At 39.5% G+C, this 20,823-nt stretch overlaps 5 protein-coding genes across 8 annotated transcripts; 3 read left to right on the top strand and 2 right to left on the bottom strand.

The window, feature by feature from the left end:
• The first annotated feature begins 447 nt into the window (after positions 1 to 447).
• On the top strand, positions 448 to 2,457 carry Nmd3 (60S ribosomal export protein NMD3). The gene has a single exon (XM_017614388.1). The coding sequence runs from the start codon at positions 801 to 803 to the stop codon at positions 2,349 to 2,351; it is 1,551 nt and encodes a 516-aa protein (XP_017469877.1). The 5' UTR covers positions 448 to 800; the 3' UTR covers positions 2,352 to 2,457.
• LOC108361697 (transcription initiation factor TFIID subunit 8-like) lies at positions 2,063 to 5,674 on the bottom strand. 4 transcript variants are annotated; one of them, XM_017614405.1, is made up of 8 exons: positions 5,418 to 5,674; positions 4,973 to 5,259; positions 4,768 to 4,915; positions 4,578 to 4,706; positions 4,278 to 4,511; positions 3,862 to 3,867; positions 3,637 to 3,826; positions 3,387 to 3,581 (listed from the first exon to the last, which is right to left on the bottom strand). In XM_017614405.1, the coding sequence occupies exons 1-7, from the start codon at positions 5,557 to 5,559 to the stop codon at positions 3,675 to 3,677; spliced, it is 1,098 nt and encodes a 365-aa protein (XP_017469894.1). In that variant the 5' UTR covers positions 5,560 to 5,674; the 3' UTR covers positions 3,387 to 3,581; positions 3,637 to 3,674. The 4 variants fall into 4 exon arrangements, with proteins under 4 accessions (XP_017469885.1, XP_017469894.1, XP_017469908.1 ...); XM_017614419.1 differs by lacking the exons at positions 3,637 to 3,826; positions 3,862 to 3,867 and having other exon boundaries at positions 3,452 to 3,581; positions 5,418 to 5,672; XM_017614410.1 differs by lacking the exons at positions 3,387 to 3,581; positions 3,637 to 3,826; positions 3,862 to 3,867 and adding an exon at positions 3,924 to 4,145 and having other exon boundaries at positions 5,418 to 5,672.
• A 1,475-nt stretch (positions 5,675 to 7,149) lies between these two features.
• Sou (required for meiotic nuclear division 5 protein souji) lies at positions 7,150 to 9,220 on the top strand. Its single transcript, XM_017614222.1, has 4 exons — positions 7,150 to 7,190; positions 7,261 to 7,777; positions 7,834 to 8,615; positions 8,679 to 9,220. The coding sequence occupies exons 2-4, from the start codon at positions 7,519 to 7,521 to the stop codon at positions 8,949 to 8,951; spliced, it is 1,314 nt and encodes a 437-aa protein (XP_017469711.1). The 5' UTR covers positions 7,150 to 7,190; positions 7,261 to 7,518; the 3' UTR covers positions 8,952 to 9,220.
• Polr3A (RNA polymerase III subunit A) lies at positions 9,218 to 19,481 on the bottom strand. The gene is made up of 13 exons (XM_017614211.1): positions 19,264 to 19,481; positions 19,082 to 19,211; positions 18,383 to 19,026; positions 16,878 to 17,962; positions 16,646 to 16,791; positions 12,020 to 12,437; positions 11,769 to 11,926; positions 11,388 to 11,665; positions 11,045 to 11,312; positions 10,838 to 10,978; positions 10,659 to 10,777; positions 9,835 to 10,342; positions 9,218 to 9,546 (listed from the first exon to the last, which is right to left on the bottom strand). Exons 1-13 carry the CDS (start codon positions 19,305 to 19,307, stop codon positions 9,352 to 9,354), a joined length of 4,134 nt encoding a protein of 1,377 aa, XP_017469700.1. The 5' UTR covers positions 19,308 to 19,481; the 3' UTR covers positions 9,218 to 9,351.
• LOC108361587 (brachyurin-like) lies at positions 12,551 to 14,459 on the top strand. The gene is made up of 2 exons (XM_017614230.1): positions 12,551 to 13,176; positions 13,676 to 14,459. Exons 1-2 carry the CDS (start codon positions 13,084 to 13,086, stop codon positions 14,411 to 14,413), a joined length of 831 nt encoding a protein of 276 aa, XP_017469719.1. The 5' UTR covers positions 12,551 to 13,083; the 3' UTR covers positions 14,414 to 14,459.
• Positions 19,482 to 20,823: the final 1,342 nt, after the last annotated feature.

Here is a 20,823-nt window from a genome sequence, read left to right as displayed (position 1 = left end):
GCAAAATAAAAGATGATCGACTCGATCGACAAATTTCTATTCTACTGCCAGTCGACACTCGCAATAGGGGTGAAAGTGTAATAGTGAGAAATTATAAAATCGTCTATGTATACTTCAAAGTGGATGAAATGGTCTTTCAGTTTTGTCTAAAAAATCGCATGCTATAAAAAATGTCATGCTAGATTTTATTTATCGCTTGAGTCCCAAAAATCGGTCGCGTAACAGGTCGTCGCAGAAACACCAGGCGCCCAGAACTGTGTAGCAAGCACTCTGCCAGTGTTGCCACAAATTTTTTGATCACCGCAGTTGGCAATTCCCGCCAAACTGAAAACTAGTTGGCAACTGCCAAACTGAAAAAATAGTTGGCAGCGCCACGTCAGACAATTCAAAAACCCAAAAAATTAGTACGAAAATTTCATTCTAATATTTTATTAACATCAAAAACAAACCTTACCTCAGGAAATAAACGAACAATTAACTTTGTTTGACGTTCAATAAACCAGAAAGATAAAAAAAAATTTTATCGTGAAACCGGTACAGAAACCCGCGCCAATGTCAACAAAAACATTTTCAATTTCGCAACAATCGGCAATTTCTAGCTGGATTAGTTGGCAACGCTTTGTATATTTCATTTGTGTTGACGTACTGCCAGCTGGTGCATTTCGTTTCTGCACGTGTCTCAAAACAAAAATTTTTTGTAAAATACGTAAATAAATTTACAATAAATCGTCGAAAAGTTAGCAGGAAAGTCGTCACATCAATAACATTCACATCTCCGTACAATCAAACAAAGGCACATCATGGAGTACATAGAGCCGTCATCGCTATCCACAAAAACCACCATGATCCTGTGTTGTGAGTGTGGCGTTCCAATTGAACCCAATCCCTCAAATATGTGTGTGACATGCCTACGCAATCACGTCGACATTACAGAGGGTATACCCAAGCAGGCGGTGCTACATTTCTGTCGCAACTGTGAACGTTATCTCCAACCACCAGGCGAATGGGTGACAGCAGCTTTGGAGTCGCGCGAATTGTTGGCATTGTGTCTTAAGAAATTGAAAGGGTTAAAAGAAGTTAAACTCGTCGATGCCGGCTTTGTCTGGACTGAGCCACATTCTAAGCGCATCAAAGTCAAGTTGACAGTACATGGTGAACTTTCTGGAGGTACTGTACTGCAACAGGTTTTTATAGTGGAATTCACGGTGCAGAACCAAATGTGCGATGATTGCCATCGTACTGAAGCAAAAGATTTTTGGCATTGTTTAGTGCAGGTACGTCAACGCGCCGAGAATAAGAAGACATTCTATTATTTGGAGCAGCTGATTTTGAAACACAAGGCACACGAAAATACGCTGGGCATAAAACCGCTGCACGGTGGCTTGGATTTCTACTATGCCAATTTCAACCATGCAAAGAAAATGGTAGATTTCTTGCAGTACATGGTCCCAGTAAAGGTGAATACCTCCAAGCGACTGATTTCGCACGACATCCACAGCAACAATTATAATTACAAATATACCTGGTCAGTGGAGATAGCACCGCTATCGAAGGACAGCGCTGTTTGTTTATCGAAGAAACTGCGCCAACAGTTGGGTAATATTTCGCCAGTTTGCTTGGTGTCTAAAGTTGCAACAGGTATTCATCTGATCGATCCAATGACTGCACAAATATCGGAGTTGCCAGGGCAGTTATTCTTCCGCAATCCCTTCGAGGCGCTTTGTGATCCAAAACAGTTGGTTGAGTACGTTGTTATGGATATTGAGCCTATTATGGAAAAAGACAGAAAACACAGGCCAGGTCAGGGCCACATTTCCTTCCGGCACGTGCTGTGTGACATTTGGGTAGTGCGGTCATCAGAGCTTGGCATCAACGATAATACGATACATACACGTTCACACCTTGGTCATTTGCTAAAGGTAGGCGATTCTGTGATGGGCTACAATTTGGGTGAAGCAAACTTGAACAATACTGAGTTTGAAAAATTATCTTCTGATGAAATACCTGATGTTTTGTTAGTACGCAAATGCTATGCAGATCGCCAGACTCGCGCCAACACTCGAAATTGGAAATTACGTCATTTAGCTGAAGAAGCAACTGATGAACGCAGCAAACACGACTTTAATGAATTTCTTGAAGATTTGGAGGAAGATGTTGAGTACCGTAAGCAGATTAACATCTATCGTGATGCTAAGAAATCGCTGCCGGTGGATAGCAATGACACACAAGCTGCAAATGATAGTGTCCCGCATATTACGTTGGCGGAAATGCTGGAAGATCTAGTGTTGGAATGCGAAGATGATGCAATGGGTGAGGAAAATGTTGAAGGTGACAAAATCGGTGAGCAATGAACAACCACTGCTCCTTTTTTTAATTATGTATGGAATTTTAACTGAAAATTTTTAAAAGTTATCAAGAAAATAAACGAAAATTAGAGAATAATGAATTAGAAACTAATTTTATCCACCTGCTTTCACTTACCTTAAATAATTTCAATGGTGCCATTATTTTTGCCATTGGTCAAGCAGCTGCTTTATCAGTGGCAAAACATGCTTGCGGGTGGCCTTTATATTAACCATCTTGTAAAAGGTGCCGCTGAGAAAATTACAGTTGTCGTATTGCTGCAAGCAGAGCGCCGGTTCGGTAGATGCTAAGAGCTTTTGCCGTATGGCCGCGCACAGTTCGCTACAACCTATGTCTATGAAGCCCAAATCACGTTGTACGCCTCCATCTTTGACAAGCATTCCCATTAGAACTACTATTGCAGAATTGGTTTCCTTGGCAAATTCTTGAACAGCACTTGCTGCATCCTCTTTTTCGATGAACTGTTGCACCAGCAACGGAAATCCTGGTATGGCGATATTTAATTTAGCGTCGCCAGTAGTTAGTATTTTTAAATCTTTGCGTAGAAGTTGCAACGAAGTTAAGCTGCTTACATCTGCACGCGCTGCTACTAGTGAATCAAATAACTGGGTTCGCTTAGTTCCCACCTTATCGACAGGCAGCTCTTCCAGAAATTCCTCAAGCCTCATACATATTTCAACATCTTTTGTAGTGGCACGATTTGCCGATTCACTGAAATTTACGGTGTCCAGCACAATCGTGCTGTGAAGCATGGTCAAGACTGGTTCAATCTCAGCTAGTTTTTCTTGTGTTGCTGATGTATACGACATTAATATATGCTCTGCAATTAGAGTGGCGCATGAGCCAACTAACTCTATACGGGTCTTGCAACTAGTCGGTAACTGCGCTTTGTCATCGAGCGCTCGATGATCGAAAACTTGTACGCATCGCGCTGCAAAAGGGCTGACATGATGATCTACCAAAATAAGGTCACTACGTTCCAAAAATTCGGGTTGTAACTCATCCCGAAAAGTTAAATGTTCTTCGTTAATTGCTTGTTGGCTAAAGAGGTAACGTACTTCAGTTTTAAGAGGATAATCACGACGCGGGATGTTGAGGACAGGCAGAAAGTTTTTGGTATTCCGAATTTCTTGTTGATAATGAAAAGCTAGAGCAATTGCACACACAGCGGAATCCAAATCACAAGACTCATTGCCCAAAACGATGCAAATGGCTTCCTAGAAAAATAACTACTCAAAATATAACCTAACTTTTATCTACTTATTTACGTACAGTGGAATTCACGAACTTTCGGGTTTGCTTCAGAAAATTTAACATGATTTTGTATTGAGATTTCGCACAGCATGTACAAAAATTAAATTATGAACTTGTATAAAAATGCGCGAGTTTGCAAAATTGCCACTGTAAACAAAAAGCTGCAGGCAGCCGGAGCCAACAGCTGATTCTAAATTACTGCGCTGACCATGATTCAATAATAATTGAATCATGTGCGCTGACGAACTTCTAAAAGAGACTGCGTTTTTATTACAGAAAATTGACGGGCGAGTGGAAAGAATTAATTAAAAATTTTAACTGACGCATTTTATTACAAAATAATTCTAAAATAAATGGCCCTTTTATGTATGGCAACTGGTGTCTAGTTGCTGGTCTAGTAGCCGTGGATACCAGTATCGTACTTTGTATTATGTATAGTGATTAATCTCAGTATACAGAAAAACGCACACAACATCCGAATTTACTTTTTTTGACATGTGCATTTGCTCCAATGCGTTTGAAAGATTCTGTAAACAAATAACAAAATCGTTATAAGCGGGAAACAGGAAATTGCGCTACTAGACTCGGTTGGCCATCGGCTATCAGTCGCCATACAAAATAGGGCCAAAAATCTGCTATAAATGCAACCTATGAATTACCACTACTTGTTGCCGTGGCGACTAGTAATGCAGGATCTGGTTTTGCACGTTTCGGCAATGTCGCCGCCCGCAGGTAAGGATTATCTATATTCGGGTTCTCCAAAATTGCTTTATTGGTAGTAGAATTAGGCTTGATATCATTTTCCGGCTTAGGTTCCTTGTCACTTTTGGCATCCGTTTTCATTTCACCATCCCCATCCTCTTCATTACCACTTTCATTTTCGTCATTGTCATCTATAATACAACAAATGTGTATATGAATAAACGTATACATTTAAGAAATTTCAAGTGCATTAAAACCTTTTGCGGTTACATCTTCTGTGCGATTTGCGACTAAATAATGATATTCCAGCTCCTCGAAATCAAACACTTGATCAGTGGGATTTAGGGCCGCTAGGTAGGGTGGAAATGCTGGCTTGCAAGCAATCACTGTGGAGATCATTCATTATATATTGATTCTTTACACGATTATACATTAAATTTTACTTACAAGGAAACATATTATCCTCATTATCAAATAAACTATGCGTTTCCGATGTCTTGGAAAGAAATTTCGTTAATGCTTTCTCCACATCGCGCTTTTGTGTAGCTGCTTTTTCGCGTATAGCTTCGTATTCCGTCACTGGTTGCTTATGGGTCTTTTGTATTGAATTTTTTATTGAAATGCTAAATATGTATTTGATTTATTGGCTTACCGGCGTGCGAACATAAGCATGTGGATCGGGTAACGCTGGCAAATAGTTAGGAACATGCGGAGGATGTGAAGATTTGGTACCCGCTTGTAGCAAGTTTAATTGCTTCTGCTGAGATGCTTGTGGTGGCAATGGGATTATTTGCCGCCCCTCACGCTTAGCAAACGCTTCGATACCTTGCATTGAGATGCCCATGTTGACAAGCGCCACTACCACATCACCCACTACGGGTATGGTACGACCGGAAAGCTCGCAATAGCTACGCGCTGATTGTCCAACTTCCACGAGTACTTTAGTGGGTAGTTTAAGAAATAAAATGAAAATATATTTATATTAAAAAACTTACAACTTTGTAACATTTCAGTAAGCTGATTGTCCAACTTCCACGAGTACTTTAGTGGGTAGTTTAAGAAATAAAATGAAAATATAATTATATTAAAAAACTTACAACTTTGTAACATTTCAGTAAGCGTCTCTAAGCACTCCTTGTCCACACTGTCAAATCCCTTTTCCATTAGAATTTGTGACACCGCCAGGCCTAGAATTTTACGTCGCGGATTACATGATTGTGCCGAATCGATCTTATCCATTGTTTATTAAATGCCCTTTTCAGAAACACAAATCTATTGTTTACAAAAATATGCTCATGTTCTTCTTCTTACTTTTGGTAAGGTTCGCAAAATGAAGCGAAGAATGATGTTGCCAGTTTAAAATTGGGGAGGGCAACATAGACCTTACTGCCCGTCTCCACAAGATAAAGTTTATATCTTGATATATATGTTAGAATATAAATAGCCAATGGAGACCGCTTATTGCTCTTCAAGAGCAATATATATCAGAGTTTATATCTTGCCATCTGTTGTCGGCAATTTGATAGTTTGAAAGCTACATTTTCATTTGCACGAAAACTTTGTGGCTGCAACGTTATTATTTTGATATAAAAGCAAAAATTGACTATTGTTCCTGTTAAAATATTTTGTAATTATGTACTTGAATGTAAAATAGCCTCTTTTCAAAATTTTTTAAGCGATTAAATCCGGCAAAAATACATTTTCGAAGCTGTCTTATAAATGCTTATATTAAGATATAAAAAGCCCACACAAATATTGCCACTGATATAACATATCTAGCGACCAAAATGGCAGCTGGGCAGCAATTAATTTTATCCTGTGGAGACGGCAAGTTATAGGCAAAATACAGCATACGGTACGATGGGCAGACCACGTTGCTGGCAACATACAAGGCAATAGGCCGGCCGGTTTTAAACTACGCAGAACCAGTGTGGTCGCCGGGGACTAGTAGGACGCAGTGGACGAAGCTACAGACGGTACAAAATACAGCACTCAGTACAGCGACAGGATGCCTCCTGATGACACCAGAACACCACCTCCACGATGAGGTAAAAATGCTCCCAATTAGGGAGCACAACACGATGCTCTGCAAGCAGTTTCTTGTTGGGAGCCACAGATGTGGCCACCCAAATAGACAGCTGCTTGCAGAGGAGCCCTCGCCGAGGCACGTCAGGAGGCATCTATATGAACTGACGGACCAAGTACAGAGGTTCATTAAGCAGCCTCTGGACCCGTCAGCTCACAGACAGGCCCTGAACGGCATTCACAGCCACGCAGTCTCGAGTTATGTAGACTGAAGACCTGTGAATGCCGTTCTAGGCACACAAACACCGGACATAGACGCCACGGAGCTCCATCTGCCTCGGGAGACCAGAACAACAATAGCCCAACTTCGCTCTGGCTACTGCAGCAGGCTAAATTCCTACCTGAGTAGGTTAAATGCGGGTGTGCCGAACGAATGTCCGGCATGCGGAGAGACCCCTCACGCATGCCCGGAAAACCCGACAACCTTAACGGCCTTGTCCCTGTGGACAAACCCCACAGAAGCTGCACGCCGTTGCCGTTAGTGGAACTTGACGACAACGACTGAGATACCAACCGTCCTGGGCGGGGTTGTTGTAGCCGCTGGAAATTAAGCAGCCATAAGGCCCAAGACGATCCATATTGGGAATAACAATGGAGGAAAAAATTGCCATGCGAAATTTGCCTAAGTACCGGGCTTCGATACGAGTATGTTTTTTCGATACCTACCCAATACTTGGTTCAAAAATATCGATACCAAAATACGAAAAGTATCGAGTGTGTACTTGAATTTACTCGTATCGTTCCATCCCTAATTCATCAGCAAATAAAAGCAAACGCAATATCAGGTATCAAAAACCAAATTAGTTAAAAGAAAAACAAAACATTTTAATTTTTATGTATTTTTTTCGCTTTTAGCTGAGAGCAAAACTAAAATTAATTTGCACGATTTAATTAGCAAAGTGTAAGTTCGTCAAACGAAAAATCGTTTGGTGTTAAAACTGTTCAGCAACATAGAAAAGATAAGTGGGGAATACAGAAACAAAGAAAAAAACTTTATCTCCGAAGGGAAGAAAAAAGGCTGACTGAAGAAAATTGGAATTATTGGCATATTTTCTTCCAGAGCAATACGCAGTTAGTCCAACTGAAATTTCTGCTAGTTTTCCTGTCTCCAACATGCAAAACGCAGACCTAGAGGCATTGAATGCCGTAGAGAAAGAGTTAGATCGTGTAATATCTAAATTTCAAGATATACGTGAAAATGCTACCGCAGAAATTGCGGATGTAGCTACGTTATTGGAAGAGTTGTTAAAGGTGCTCAACGAGGCTGAGCAGGAGATGACTGGCACAATAAATACCAGTACACAAGTGGATGCGCCTTCCGATGTAGATGATCCAATGGCTGATGAAGCCGAAATGCAGGTCGAAATGGAACGTAAGTCGCTATCGAACAGAGTGCAATTTATATTAGAATTTAATTATTTTCTTTAGCGGCAAAACCACGACTCAACGAGTGCCAAGTGAAGCACGTATTGGACACATTGCACAAGGCCAACGAAAAATTGCAACGGCTTTCGGCGGAACATCGTGATTTGCACGGATCAGTGTCAAAAGTGGGCAAAGCAATCGATCGCAATTTTGTTTCCGATTTCACGGCTACAACGCGCGTCGATGCACTGCAAGATGAAGACAACTTGATGTTGCTAAACAAAGTAATGGCAAAGCATTATTGTCGCCAGGGTATGGACGACGTTGCACGTCTACTAATTAAGGAGTCTGGCATGCCCGAAGAAATGGCGCAAGAAGTTTTCGACTCAGAAAGCAGCTTCGCTGAAATCTATCGCATTTGGAAGGGTATACAGCAGCAAGAATTGGGACCAGCACTAGAGTGGGCAACACGCTATTCCAACGAATTGATTGCTAAGAATTCGACTCTTGAATTCAAACTACATCGCTTAGCATTTTTGCAAATCATGTCGCGTGGTATAGGCGCACAAGCGGAGGCGATCGCTTACGCCCGCAAAAATTTTAACAAGTTTATCGATCGCTTCGAACATGAAATACCAAATTTAATGGGATGCTTCATTTATTTGCCCATGGGCATAGATAAGTCGCCGTATAAGCATTTGATCTCGCCACAAGTGTGGATGGAGGCATCATATGTATTTATGAAAGACGCCTGCCATACATTGGGTATCAGCAAAAATTCAGCATTATCTGTAGTTATTAACGCTGGATGCACAGCTCTGCCAGCATTGCTCAATATTAAGCAGGTAAGTGTTAATGTGGATTTTTATATAAATAAAATTATGTTGAAATTATGTTCTATTCTTCAGGTTATGCAGTCACGTCAGGTGTTAAGCATTTGGAATGCGCGTGATGAGTTGCCAATAGAGATTGATCTTGATCCTGAGTATCGTTATCACTCGATTTTCGCTTGTCCCATTTTGCGCCAGCAGACCACGGAGGATAATCCGCCAAAGCGATTGACATGCGGACATGTTATCTCCAATGATGCATTGCATAAGTTGAGTAATGGTCATATACTCAAATGTCCTTACTGTCCCGTCGAACAGAACGCCGATGATGCTGTGCGAATCTATTTTTAAACAGCCAAGCTCATACACAAATTTATATCTTTCTACACATCATAACGAAATTTTTCTGCTCTTTTCAATGGATAATATTTTAATTAAAAATCATTAAATTTACGAAATGTAATGAATAAGAAACATAAGAAATAACTGCAATTGCAGTTTTAATTCAATCGATAATTCGCAACAAATCGACTGAAATATTATTATTTAAGTTGATGTAATTAACGTATTTAGTACAGTTCTGTACTTTTTTTGAGTTGAAAATATATTACTTTTAGTTTGAAAATTGAGTTCACGATATCGTTTAGATAGGAGTCCCAATTTATTTCGTGCAGAACGCAGCAGCACCGGTATTATTTGCAATGAGTTGCCTACATAAATATCACCCGAATATAGGCATTAAACTAAATGGTCACGCTGTTACAGCATGAAATAATGGCGGATCCACTTCCGGCAACGCGGTGTCCTCGTGATTGTGTATAAGCTTAAAGAGTCCGGTACCAATTGAGGCGGGCATGCCTAGGATAATACGCTCGGAGACGCCATCAACAGCATCGGTTTGGCCAAAGTACGCGGCATCGAATAGGTGATCGGCGGTTTTTTCGAACTGCAATATATTATAGCATGGTATAAAGGGTATTTTTTTAGTATAGACGAATCACAGATACTGGCGAGTTCTTAAAAGAATGATATTTAAAAAGGTTAGGCTCAGGCGTATGAAAATTTACAAACGACGGGCTTTGAATTAGGAATGATGCTAGCGGTTTAGACTTTTTACTTAATTAAATATTAAAAAGTTGATTATATTCGAAATAAAAAATGCATACTTAATAGAAACTGAATGCAAATTCACATAAATAATAATTCATAGGAAAATGAAATATTCTCCACTCACCGATGCTAAATTGAATACAGACTCTCGCATCTTCGCCAAACCATGCCGAGTTATGCCCAAAACTTCACCACGTGACGTCATCTGGCTTGCCAGCAACATTACATGACGATGATCCACAGTCATGCCGTGGCCCTCCATTACATCTGTGATTTCAGTCATAATAGTGGTACGCGCTGCCTCAATACCCAACGTATTATACACTTCCCAGATGTTGTTACTTTTGGTGCGTGCGCCCACAACGCCGAATGTGGCCATAACATCACGCAAACCAGCGCCTTCAATGCATAACTTATAGGTGGGCGGTGAGTGTGCGTCGTCTATAGCAATGACAGCGCGTGAGATGTTCGGCAAACCAGCTACGACAACATTTTGTATGGAAATGGTTAGACGTTGTAGCTCAGCATTGAGTGAGGCACCATGTTTTGAGGTATCAATATGTACTGTGATCACTGACGCGCCGACAACATCCACTAGCGCTGGCTTGATTCGTAGTTTTGAGGTGCAAATCCTAGTGTAAGGTGACAGTATTATTTTAAGCATTGCATTATTTACAATTCTGTGGTTACAAGCAATAACCGCCTAAGTTGACTTAAGAAAGAATGGTGTTGTAAATGCTATCGTATTCTTCAACTACTATTCCATGCGTATGTGAAATACCCATCGCGCCAGCTAGACTACTTAGAAAGTTATGGTCGAAAATATTTTGGTTTCCCGACAAGGATAGCATTACAATCCGAATGTTTAAAAAGCCTTTTCTCGAATTCAGGTTTTTCGACTTAGGCGGTTATTGCTTATGACCAAAGAATTAAGGACGCTATACTTACGAATAACGTACAGTTTCGGCGTTAATCTCTAAGCCTAATACTTTAATACGATTCAAGTCTAAACGTATGACTAAGAAGCAGTCATCTGACCTGTAAACTTCCTCAATGTACGATGAAATCTATGCGTGTGTGATAAGTATTAATGAAATATTTCAAAGCCTCAAAATTTTGGATCTTACCTCCCCTAACGTGGTCTTCTCAATGCGCGACTTTACTTTACGCGCAAATTCCATGCTAATGTTATTCTCAATTTCCGCTGTTATAATTGGCGTTGAAATGGTTTTGGTAGCGTTTATAATCTCAACGATACGCGGTACACCCTGTAGATTAAAAATAATGAATAATAGTCACAAACTCAGTAATCATTTTAAGTTCTATCTCAGCACCTGTGTAATGTTCATGGAGGCGACACCAGCAAAATGGAACGTCTTCAATGTCATTTGTGTGCCCGGCTCACCGATACTTTGCGCCGCTACAGCCCCTACAGCAGTGCCAGGCTCAGTGACAGCGCGATTGTATTTGTCGTTTACCCAACGCATGAAAGTACGAATTTGTTCTTCGGTGAGACGTTCAATTTCATGTGCTAATTTCGGATGTCGCCTGTACTTTGCTTGTACGCCAGCGATCTTTTGAGCCACCTTATCAATGAAGGAGCTGTGCAGGGGAGTTGAATGGAATTAACTTACAAATATACAATATATGTACATGCTTTAAATAACTTTTTCTTACATAATTTCGTTTTGAAAATCTTTTCGGCTCATGGTGAATTCGTCTTCTGAAATAATTTTACGTGCTACAGGCGGAATTTCAGATGCAGGTAGTGGTGTACCCTTGCGATCCGGTACAATGGCGCGCAAATGATTTAATTGACGCACCATATCCACTGGCTTGTTTTTAACTTCCATGAAAACCGGATCTAAACCGTCACCACCGTAAATAAGCTCGACTATTTCACCAATTGCGTTGCGTACGGAGCCATCGTAATGCACTACCAGATCTTCCAGACACTACATAAGTACAATAGATTGGCAAAAGATAGAAGAATATAAAAAATAGCATTCATTTATTAAATGTAACTTGCTTTTTCTTGTTTGACAAACAGACAATTACCTTCACCAAACGACGCTGGAGATAACCAGTTTCCGCCGTTTTTACAGCTGTATCGACCAAACCTTCACGACCAGCCATTGTGTGGAAGAAGAATTCCGTAGGCGTAAGGCCAGAGTAAAAACTATTTTGCACAAAACCACGCGCCGCCGGTATAGCCGCTAAAAAAATATAAAAATTGAACATTGCGAATTTATGAATTAAAGCATTTTAAATGGAAAAGTTTTTGTGGGGCAATTTATCTGCAAACTTACAGAACTTCTCGAAATGTGGCAGCGCACGATTTTCAAATCCATTTGGCACACGCTTGCCGTTTATGGCCTGCTGCCCGACACAGGCAATCATCTGTGAAATATTGATGTTGGAACCTTTCGAACCGGATAGTGCCATAATAAGTGCACTGTTTGTGGGATGTAGTTCACGGAAGCAAGCTTTAGCTGCCTGTTCGCGAATTGAGGAGAGTTCACGCAACATTACTGCTTCGAGCGTTTGTTCTGGCGTACAACCGGGCTGACATTGTAATGTACCCTTTTTCATCTCTAAAATGTATTCATCGCATTTGGCGTAGCCTCTTTCCAACAATTTTTGTTTTTCCTCAAGCAGTTTATTGCTAGGTGTAACATCGCTGATTCCAAAAGAGAAGCCACGATTTTGTATGAAAAATGAAGCGATCTGTTAATGTAAAAATTAAATTAATAGCTGCTTGTAAAAACAAATAAAGTTCTAATAAATATTCGAATGTAAAATAAATGAAACTTTATTTTTGTTATTTATTAATCTCTAAATCAAATATGTAAGCGATTTCCGCTGTAGAATCTATGGATGAGCAAATCGCCAAGAATAAATTACTGACATTATCGATGTAAAGCGTAAACATTTCCAAAACAAGTAGTATTGCTTAAAATTGACGCCGGATTTGTAAAGAAATTACATACATATTTTCTGTAATCAGCTGAGAGTTGTTCTTATTATTATTTTTTTTTTGCAAGCAAAACATGCCATCTACACTATAATTAAGAGAGCGGGCACCTGTTGGCCGATAAGATATTGAATAACAACATTTGTTGAATGAATTATACAATTAAAAAGTACAATAAGGCATTTAAGAGATAGCAAGTAAGAGCTTCAACTTTTTAAACAATTTATTGTGATAAAAATACCCATAGTATAGATACGTCTTAATCGTCGGAGCTGGTAAGCATTTCACAAGTTATAAAACTTGGTAATGGCCAACGCGTCAGAGCAGTTTAACGTTATTTGGCAAAGTGCTAGCGTTGTTGTGATATTCGCGGTAGGTGCTATTTAACTTCTCGGAACAATGAGACTTAAACTTTTGCCATTCTTATACCTGATGGTGATACTTGCGACTGTGCAAGGCTACGTTGGGCCTGATATCAGGCTAGGGCAAATTGTGAGTTAAAGAATAAATGAAGTCATTGAATTTGGTGTGGAAACAAAAAAAAAATATTAAGATTTGTGTGATGGTACGCAAGAATCATCACAATTTTTTGTGCGCGCGTAAAAAATCTTTAAGATGTTTCCTAAAAAACAAAAAAAAAATCCTGCATGAAAACAATTGTTTTTAATGTGCCCAAGCGTTATTACATACAGAGCTAATAACAAAAACTAACCAAAAGATAACACAGGCACCAATATTTAAAAAAATTTAAATTGTTTGGATGGAAGCGTTAAATGCTCTTGCCTTATAACTGCAACAAAACAAAAAAAATATAGCATAGTTGGCAACGCAGACAGCAACCACAGTTAGATTGTCACTTCCTTCCGTCCATACCAAAGTCCAGTTATTTGAACTGTATACTTAAATAATATGTATATTTTTATTTCGTAAAGCTAATAATTAATATTATGAACCCTTGAGTGAATAATAAACTAATTCTCTTTTCAAACAGCAAAATCGCATTATTTCCGGTACACCTGCTTCGTCTGGACAATTTCCCTGGCAAGTGATATTGAAATTAGATCCTCAGGACGATTTGCTTTGCGGTGGTTCGATTATTTCCACAATATGGGTACTCACTGCAGCACATTGCACCTATGGACAATCTTCTATGTTTCTAATGTTTGGTACCGTGTTATTTAACAATCCTAATGCATTGAATATGACTGCAACACAATTATATGTTCATCCCAATTATAACGATGCGACTCTAAACAATGATGTGTCACTTATTCAACTACCAACAGCATTAACATTTAGCAAAACCATACAACCCATACAGCTGGTGCCAAGCTCGTATGCAAACTTCAATTTCATTGGCCAAATAGCCATGATCGCTGGTTTTGGTTTAACTGATGATGAAAATTTGGATTTTTCAAATAATTTACTCTATGCACAAGTTGAAATTATTAATAATAACAACTGTGAATCGGTATTTGGAGCAAATGTGGTTATTAGTTCAACATTATGTGCTCAAGGTGAAAATGGCACTGATATGTCAATCTGCAGCGGCGATTCTGGTGGACCATTAATAACAACAGATCGAACGGGCACGTGGATGCAAATCGGAATAAATTCATTTGTTGCAGAAGATATGTGCACTGAGGGTTACCCGTCGGGTTACGCACGCTTAACCTCATTCCTGGGTTACATATCGCAGGTGACGGGCATAGCTTTTAATAGCACTTGAAAAGTACTTGCCTTGAAAAAAAGAAATAAATTTGGCTATTTTAATACAATACTTTTTTTATTTTTATTTTTTTACACAAGAATAATGGACAGGCTGTGCATATTTTAGCTGTGATTGCATAGAAACTTCAAGAGCACTTGAGTTGGGTTTTTTCTTAATAGAAAGCTACTGAAACTAAATTTAAATAAAACATCGATTTCTATCAGAGTAGAAATACGCTTTACATGAATATCGGTACTGCAGCGAATTTCTACAGAGACTGACGGTTTTGAACTACGCAGCGCCAGTGTGGTCGCCTGGGACTAGTAGGACGCAGTGGACGAAGCTACAGACCGCACAAAACACCGCACTGAGGACAGCGACGGGATGCCTCCTGATGACGCCTGAACACCACCTGCACGGCGAGGCGCAAATGCTCCCGGTAAAGGAGCACAATATAATGCTCTGCAAGCAGTTCCTGATCGGGACCCACAGAAGTGGCCACCCGTGCAGACAGCTGCTTGCAGAGGAGCCCTCGCCTAGGCACGTCAGGAGGCATCTATATGAACTAACGGACGAAGTCCAGAGGTTCATTAAGCAACCTCTGGACCCGACAGCCTACAGACAGGCCTTGAACGGCATTCACAGGGACTCAGTCTCGAGTTATGTAGACTCTAGACCTGTGAATGCCGTTCTAGGCACACCACCCCCGGACATTGACGAGACGGAGCTTCATCTGCCTCGGGAGACGCGCACCACACTTGCACAACTTCGCTCCGGCTACTGCAGCAGGTTAAACTCCTACCTGAGTAGGCTGAATGAGGATGTGCCTAATGAATGTCCGGCATGCGGAGAGACCCCACATGACTCGAAACATCTCTTCGCATGCCCGGCAAACCCGACATCCCTAACGACCTTGTCCTTATGGGCAAACCCCGCAGAAGCTGCACGCTTCCTAGGGTTGCCGTTAGTGGAACTTGACGACAACGACTGAGATACCAACCGATCTGGGCGGGGTTGTTGTAGCCGCTACAACAACAACAACAGAGACTGACACTTTTTTCTGCTCTTTAATTGCTTCTCGGAAAAACTTGAAATTTTAGCCTGATAAGATACGAAAGAAATTGAGAACCAATCAATTGAATTTGAAATGCACATATACATACATATATTATTTATATACGGGTATTTATCAGATACTGCTGCTAAAATCTGTAGTGCAGCAAATAAATTAAGGGGATTTACTGATGTGTTTATTTGGTATTATGGGAGTAATTGGTTTGCTAAACAACATAAATTGCTTTTAATTTGAGCGCGTGCACAGTGTATTAAAACACAAAAAATTTAGAATTCGATAATTTTATCGCGATTATTTATAAGCTTTTAATTTAAAATAAGTTAATTGTAAAAACATTTATTTTTGAAGCAACCTTCTAAATATGAAAGAAATCGGGCCATAAATACTTTGGGGCTACTCTGTAATGCGATGCGATAGCAAAATTACCCCAAAACTTGGTGCAAATCGTATCCCAATCGTGTGAATGCACAAACATTTTTCGTTATCCCAACTACGACCAACAATTTGTACAAATTTCTCAATAGAAATTGGCTGTATTTTACCAATCGTGTGACTACAAAAAAGGGATCCCAATAAATACGGGTTTTCAAATATCTCGACTCCAGCGCCACCTATCGGTTTAACTCATATTTCATATTGCATTGTCATCAGGTTCTGAGCCAACTGTGAAGTTTCAAGTCTCTAGGTCATCGAGAAGTTCGTCAAAAATTGATTGCAAGATTTGCCTTGAACATACATACATAAGTACATACAGAACAAGTTAAATAAAAGCTTGTAAAACCGGGTAACTTTTGCGAAAAGACAATAACAGCCGGTAAAGCTTGGCTGATTATTGTTAAAATTAATAAAAATTTGTATAGGAATGTATGCATGTATACATGTTCTTACTAATGACAAAAGTAATTATTTTGACAATATTGCGACGTGTTTTTCGTTCAGTTCTTTAGTGGAAAATCCGCTAACGAAATCATTCAATAGGCTGAGACAAAACTGATTAACTGATAAGTAAAGTTGTTAATGAAACTAGTATCCGGTCGTATAAGTGAACTGTGAGGTTAATTTTTATTTTTATTTTTCTCTAAGCAAAGTGACGAATAATCTTAATAACCTTCCGTTTCTGTTTAAATCTCAGTTTTTAATAGCATGTTTGAAACCATTTGTAACAATTTACTTACCCTCGCTAAACGCCACATGCATTTGGTAGCGTAGAGTTCCCCAAAATCACGCAATATAACGTAGAATATGCAATTTTTCGTTCCAGAACCCAGCGTACTTTTGTCCATTGAACCACAAATAAGCTCTGAGTTCCGCACAATTACCCCTAAAATTAATATAAAACACAAAAACTGTATAATAGTTTTTAAATAATCCCCGAAGTACATATATGTAGATATGTATACAACTTACACGAATCTCGAACACACAAGTCATAGTTACTAGTGTAGTTGCGACCTTTTGTTATTAAATTTGTCTTCACTGGGCATTGCTTGTTCGGACGCAGCAGTAGGCTGAATATTTGTTTGCCTGTCCAGAGTTTGCGCGGCTTTAATATTGCTGGAGGTGGCATATCTATGCGCATATTAGCATCGGGTCCAGCTAGGAAACAAGCTGCCAGTTGCATTGCCTGCTCCTTGGTTAGAAATTCATCTTTTTGTGTTAGCAAGTAGCCGCCTGTAATGAAATCTTGTGTGGCTGCTATAAGTATTTCGCCATTTTTCGGTGTTATCAAATTAGATTTGTTGCCCATGAGTATTAAAGCCTCGGCACGTGCCTCCTCTGTTTGTGGTAAGTGCAAATTCATTTCATCACCATCAAAATCAGCATTGTAAGGAGTGCATGCGCATTCGTTGAAGCGGAATGTGCGCTGTGGTTGCACCTTAGCCTGGTGACACATAATGGACATTTTATGTAGTGAAGGTTGACGATTGAAGAGTACTATATCGCCATCGCTTAAATGACGCTCAACAATGTCGCCACATTTTAGATCATGTGCAACTTTATCCCGATTACCATAGGCCAGATATTTTTTGAATGTTGAACCACGCTGCTGCACGTAATTTGCGCCTGGATGCTTTTGTGTACCATTTTTGACCAGTTCTTTCATTTTTTGTACATTTGCGGGGTTGACACGCTCTGGATAGGTAAGTATCTTGGCAACACGTTCTGGTACGCCCACTTGGTGTATCATTAAGTTAGGATCGGGTGAGATAACAGTTCGTCCAGAGAAGTCCACACGTTTGCCTGACAGATTGCCACGAAAGCGACCCTGCTTGCCTTTCAAACGTTGCACAATACCGCGTGTCGTTTTCTTTGGCGCCATATTCAGCGGTATACCAGAGATTTCGCTGTGAAAATACAGTGCTACGTGCAATTGTAAAAAGTCCCAATCTTCCTGGATGAGCTCGATCTTGCCACCACCAGTCATATGCTTTTGTATGACATCGTTGATGAGCAAGATTTCACTTTGTTTCATTGTTAAATCATCTTCAGTGCTATAAGGAAATCCAATAAAATATATGTACACATCGCTAGCTTAGAGTAAAAAGTTGCTAAGTCCGCTTTTTGTGCAGGCGGATATTTTGATATAAGCAAGAGAAATTAAAAATGCATCTTTTTCAAAGGTATTAAGGAACCTCCTTTGTTTATTCCGAATTACATATATTCAACGAAAGGCAAATTAGCTAAGTCCAAAAGAGACACAAGAAAACTCAATAACGCCAAATTAATATGAAATCTTTTAATTAACATCGAGCTTTACACACGCAAAGCTCTATTCAAATTTGGCCATATACTTAAAGAAAATAGTAAAGTAATTATTTTGTATATTAAAAAAAAAAAAAAAAGAAATGAACTTGGCAACTTTTCACTCTAAGCTAACGATAGAAACAAAACTTGATGAAGTTTTAACTTACGTTCCCGCCTTAACTTCGGACAGCACCGAAGGTCTAATGCAGACAGGCGGTACAAAAACGCGTGTTACAATTAGATTTGCTGGGCTGGCGTTATCTGAAGTCATGCCGAGCAATGGTATATCGCTTTTGGGTATAGTTTTAAACAATTCCAAAACTGTTAAGGGATTTAACTCCTCCACTTGATTGTATGTTGTTAACATTTGCTGCAGCTCGCGATTATTTTCCGTCGCCTGCAATAACTCATTTAGCGCATCAGTCATGATAGCGTCTGGCTTTTTACCCTTACAGGGATCATGTAAGATCTTTAGTAAGCCTGGACCTTTCTTTACGCCACCATTTGGCGCTTCGCAATCGGGACATTTTGCTTGTTTCTTGGCCTTAGTTAAAATTTGTCCATGCAAGGCCTTTTTTGCTAAATATGACAAGTTCGGATTTAGAAGCTTCTTTTCGTATGCGCGCTTATCCGGCTCTCGAAGCATTACATGCGAGCAACTTTTACAAATCATTTGCAAAATTGAAATCGTTGCTCGAAAATGACCAATGTGGAATACCGGCAACGCGAGATCTAAATAACCGAAATGTCCAATACATTCATTCAGACCTTGGCCACATGTGTCGCAGGTGGCGTCTTTGGTGCTCACGCCCTGAATTCAATATATGCATTAAAAATTGGTAAATACCATTAAAGCTATCTTTTACCATGCGTTTGTCCAGCACGCCATAAGGAACTGGTTGACGTTGACCCTGATACAGGTTTTTTGAAACGATGCGTAAATGTGATTCCTGTTGGATTTCCTCAGGACTGCTGATGCAAAACTGCACATGGGAACTAGGAAAATAATAAATATGAGTTTTATAACTTTTGATATAATATAGTTTACATTTTCTTGATAACGTCAGCTTCGCGGAACTGTTCTTTCGGCATTTTTATGCAAAAATATGGAATATAAGGAACAAAATTTTTTAGGCTCTGACTCTATGACTAAAAGGACCCAACGAACAAATCTGATAAAAATGCAATTTTTCACAGCCACGCTTAATTGACGAAATTCACAACATGCCGCACACGATCTGTTTTTTTGTGGATCGTTCACAATATATCAAAACAAATTAGAAGGGGATAAAAATTATTGGTGCAACAGCTGTTCGCAGATAAGGTACAGTAGTACCCCTACAAGTGGAATTTGACAATTTGAACTTTTGTAAATTTATTTTATTTATTTAATTATAATTATTTTTTATAATTAAAGGTTTGCTCACTAGTGACATTAGATCACAGTACACCATTCGAGTTTTGACACTCCCTTAACTCCCTTACAAAAGCTGTGCCCACACACACTAACCCACACACAATGCCTTGCTAAAAGCTTAAACAGACGGCAGCGTTGATCCGGATTAACTCGGGCTTAACCCGGATCAACTGAAGTTAATTCCCGAGTTGATCCGGATCAACGCTGCCGTCTGTTTATGCTTTAATGAAGCCGCGTTTGTCAAGAAGGAGCGAGAAAACTGTTTTCTGAGCAAACGTTTTGTTATTGAATCATGTTAGTTTATAACGTTTAACAGTACTAATAAAATTATAGTTTAAAAAACTAAAACCTCCCTATTATAATTGCCATTCGTACTGTCATCAGGTATGTAACTTGAGAATAGAAATCGCTGCATCTTGTAGGCGCATCAATATTACATATGGGGTGTTCACAGTTCGTTCCAAATTGTGTCTGAAAATGTAGACGTCTACATTTTGAGACATCTTTAGCATCAAACTGTGAGCACCCCTTTCTAGCAGTCGTCGCAAAATCGTCTCAAAACTTTGCTGGTGTTGCCAGACATTTCTTCTTTGCGTGCTTTTTTATATGTCGCCTTTCGATTTTGTTTCTGAAAAATTGTAATTATTTAACTTAATTACCAATTCGTAATATTTGTTATTTCTTTTCCTTGATTTGTTTCTTTTCATCAGAAATTACGCTGAAATTAAATGCAAATACGGAAAACGTGCCCAATAAAAAAAAAAAATGTGATTAGTATTGCCATAAAGCAACCCTGCTGCGAGGTTGCAAAATGTAGACGCGTAAAAAACATACCTTTGAGTGTGACAAAATGTAGACGGCGTCGTTTTCCAATTTTGTATGGGAAACAACAACACCACAGATTTTACGGTTAGAAAACGTCTTAAAATGTAGACGTCTACATTTTGAGACACTATTTGGAACGAACTGTGAACACCCCAATTGTTACATCCCGAGCTAATAAAAGGAAGGTAAAGCAGTGTTTGCATTATTCAACTTTGCGTTCAACAATTGCGTTCAACTCAACGCAGGGTTGCACGAAAAAAAAGTTGAATGGCTAAATGTTGGCTGGCGACCAACTTTGTTGAAAGCGATTAGTTGAAAGGCCATTCAACCAAAAGTTGAATGCAAAGTTGAACAATGCAAACACCT

Source organism: Rhagoletis zephyria, unplaced genomic scaffold (genome assembly GCF_001687245.7).
Source record: "Rhagoletis zephyria isolate East Lansing unplaced genomic scaffold, Rhagoletis_zephyria_1.1 Rzeph_scaffold_00019, whole genome shotgun sequence".
NCBI classification, from domain to species: Eukaryota; Metazoa; Arthropoda; class Insecta; order Diptera; family Tephritidae; genus Rhagoletis; species Rhagoletis zephyria.
Note: the sequence above shows the minus strand (reverse complement) of the source record. Positions and strands in the feature narration are given on the sequence as shown.

Coding starts and splice junctions, on each gene's coding strand:
- Nmd3 (XM_017614388.1), top strand. CDS start 801: ATGGAGTACATAGAGCCGTCATCGCTATCCACAAAAACCACCATGATC.
- Polr3A (XM_017614211.1), bottom strand. CDS start 19,307: ATGCCGAAAGAACAGTTCCGCGAAGCTGACGTTATCAAGAAAAT. Junction 10,778..10,837: donor AGAAGACCACGTTAGGGGAG/GTAAGATCCAAA, acceptor ACACACGCATAG/ATTTCATCGTACATTGAGGA. Junction 9,547..9,834: donor CTGTATTCAATTTAGCATCG/GTGAGTGGAGAA, acceptor AATATATTGCAG/TTCGAAAAAACCGCCGATCA.
- LOC108361587 (XM_017614230.1), top strand. CDS start 13,084: ATGAGACTTAAACTTTTGCCATTCTTATACCTGATGGTGATACTTGCG. Junction 13,177..13,675: donor ATATCAGGCTAGGGCAAATT/GTGAGTTAAAGA, acceptor CTTTTCAAACAG/CAAAATCGCATTATTTCCGG.
- Sou (XM_017614222.1), top strand. CDS start 7,519: ATGCAAAACGCAGACCTAGAGGCATTGAATGCCGTAGAGAAAGAGTTA. Junction 7,778..7,833: donor AATGCAGGTCGAAATGGAAC/GTAAGTCGCTAT, acceptor TATTTTCTTTAG/CGGCAAAACCACGACTCAAC. Junction 8,616..8,678: donor CATTGCTCAATATTAAGCAG/GTAAGTGTTAAT, acceptor TCTATTCTTCAG/GTTATGCAGTCACGTCAGGT.
- LOC108361697 (XM_017614396.1), bottom strand. CDS start 3,681: ATGTTAAATTTTCTGAAGCAAACCCGAAAGTTCGTGAATTCCACT. Junction 3,582..3,636: donor GAAAGTTCGTGAATTCCACT/GTACGTAAATAA, acceptor TTATTTTTCTAG/GAAGCCATTTGCATCGTTTT.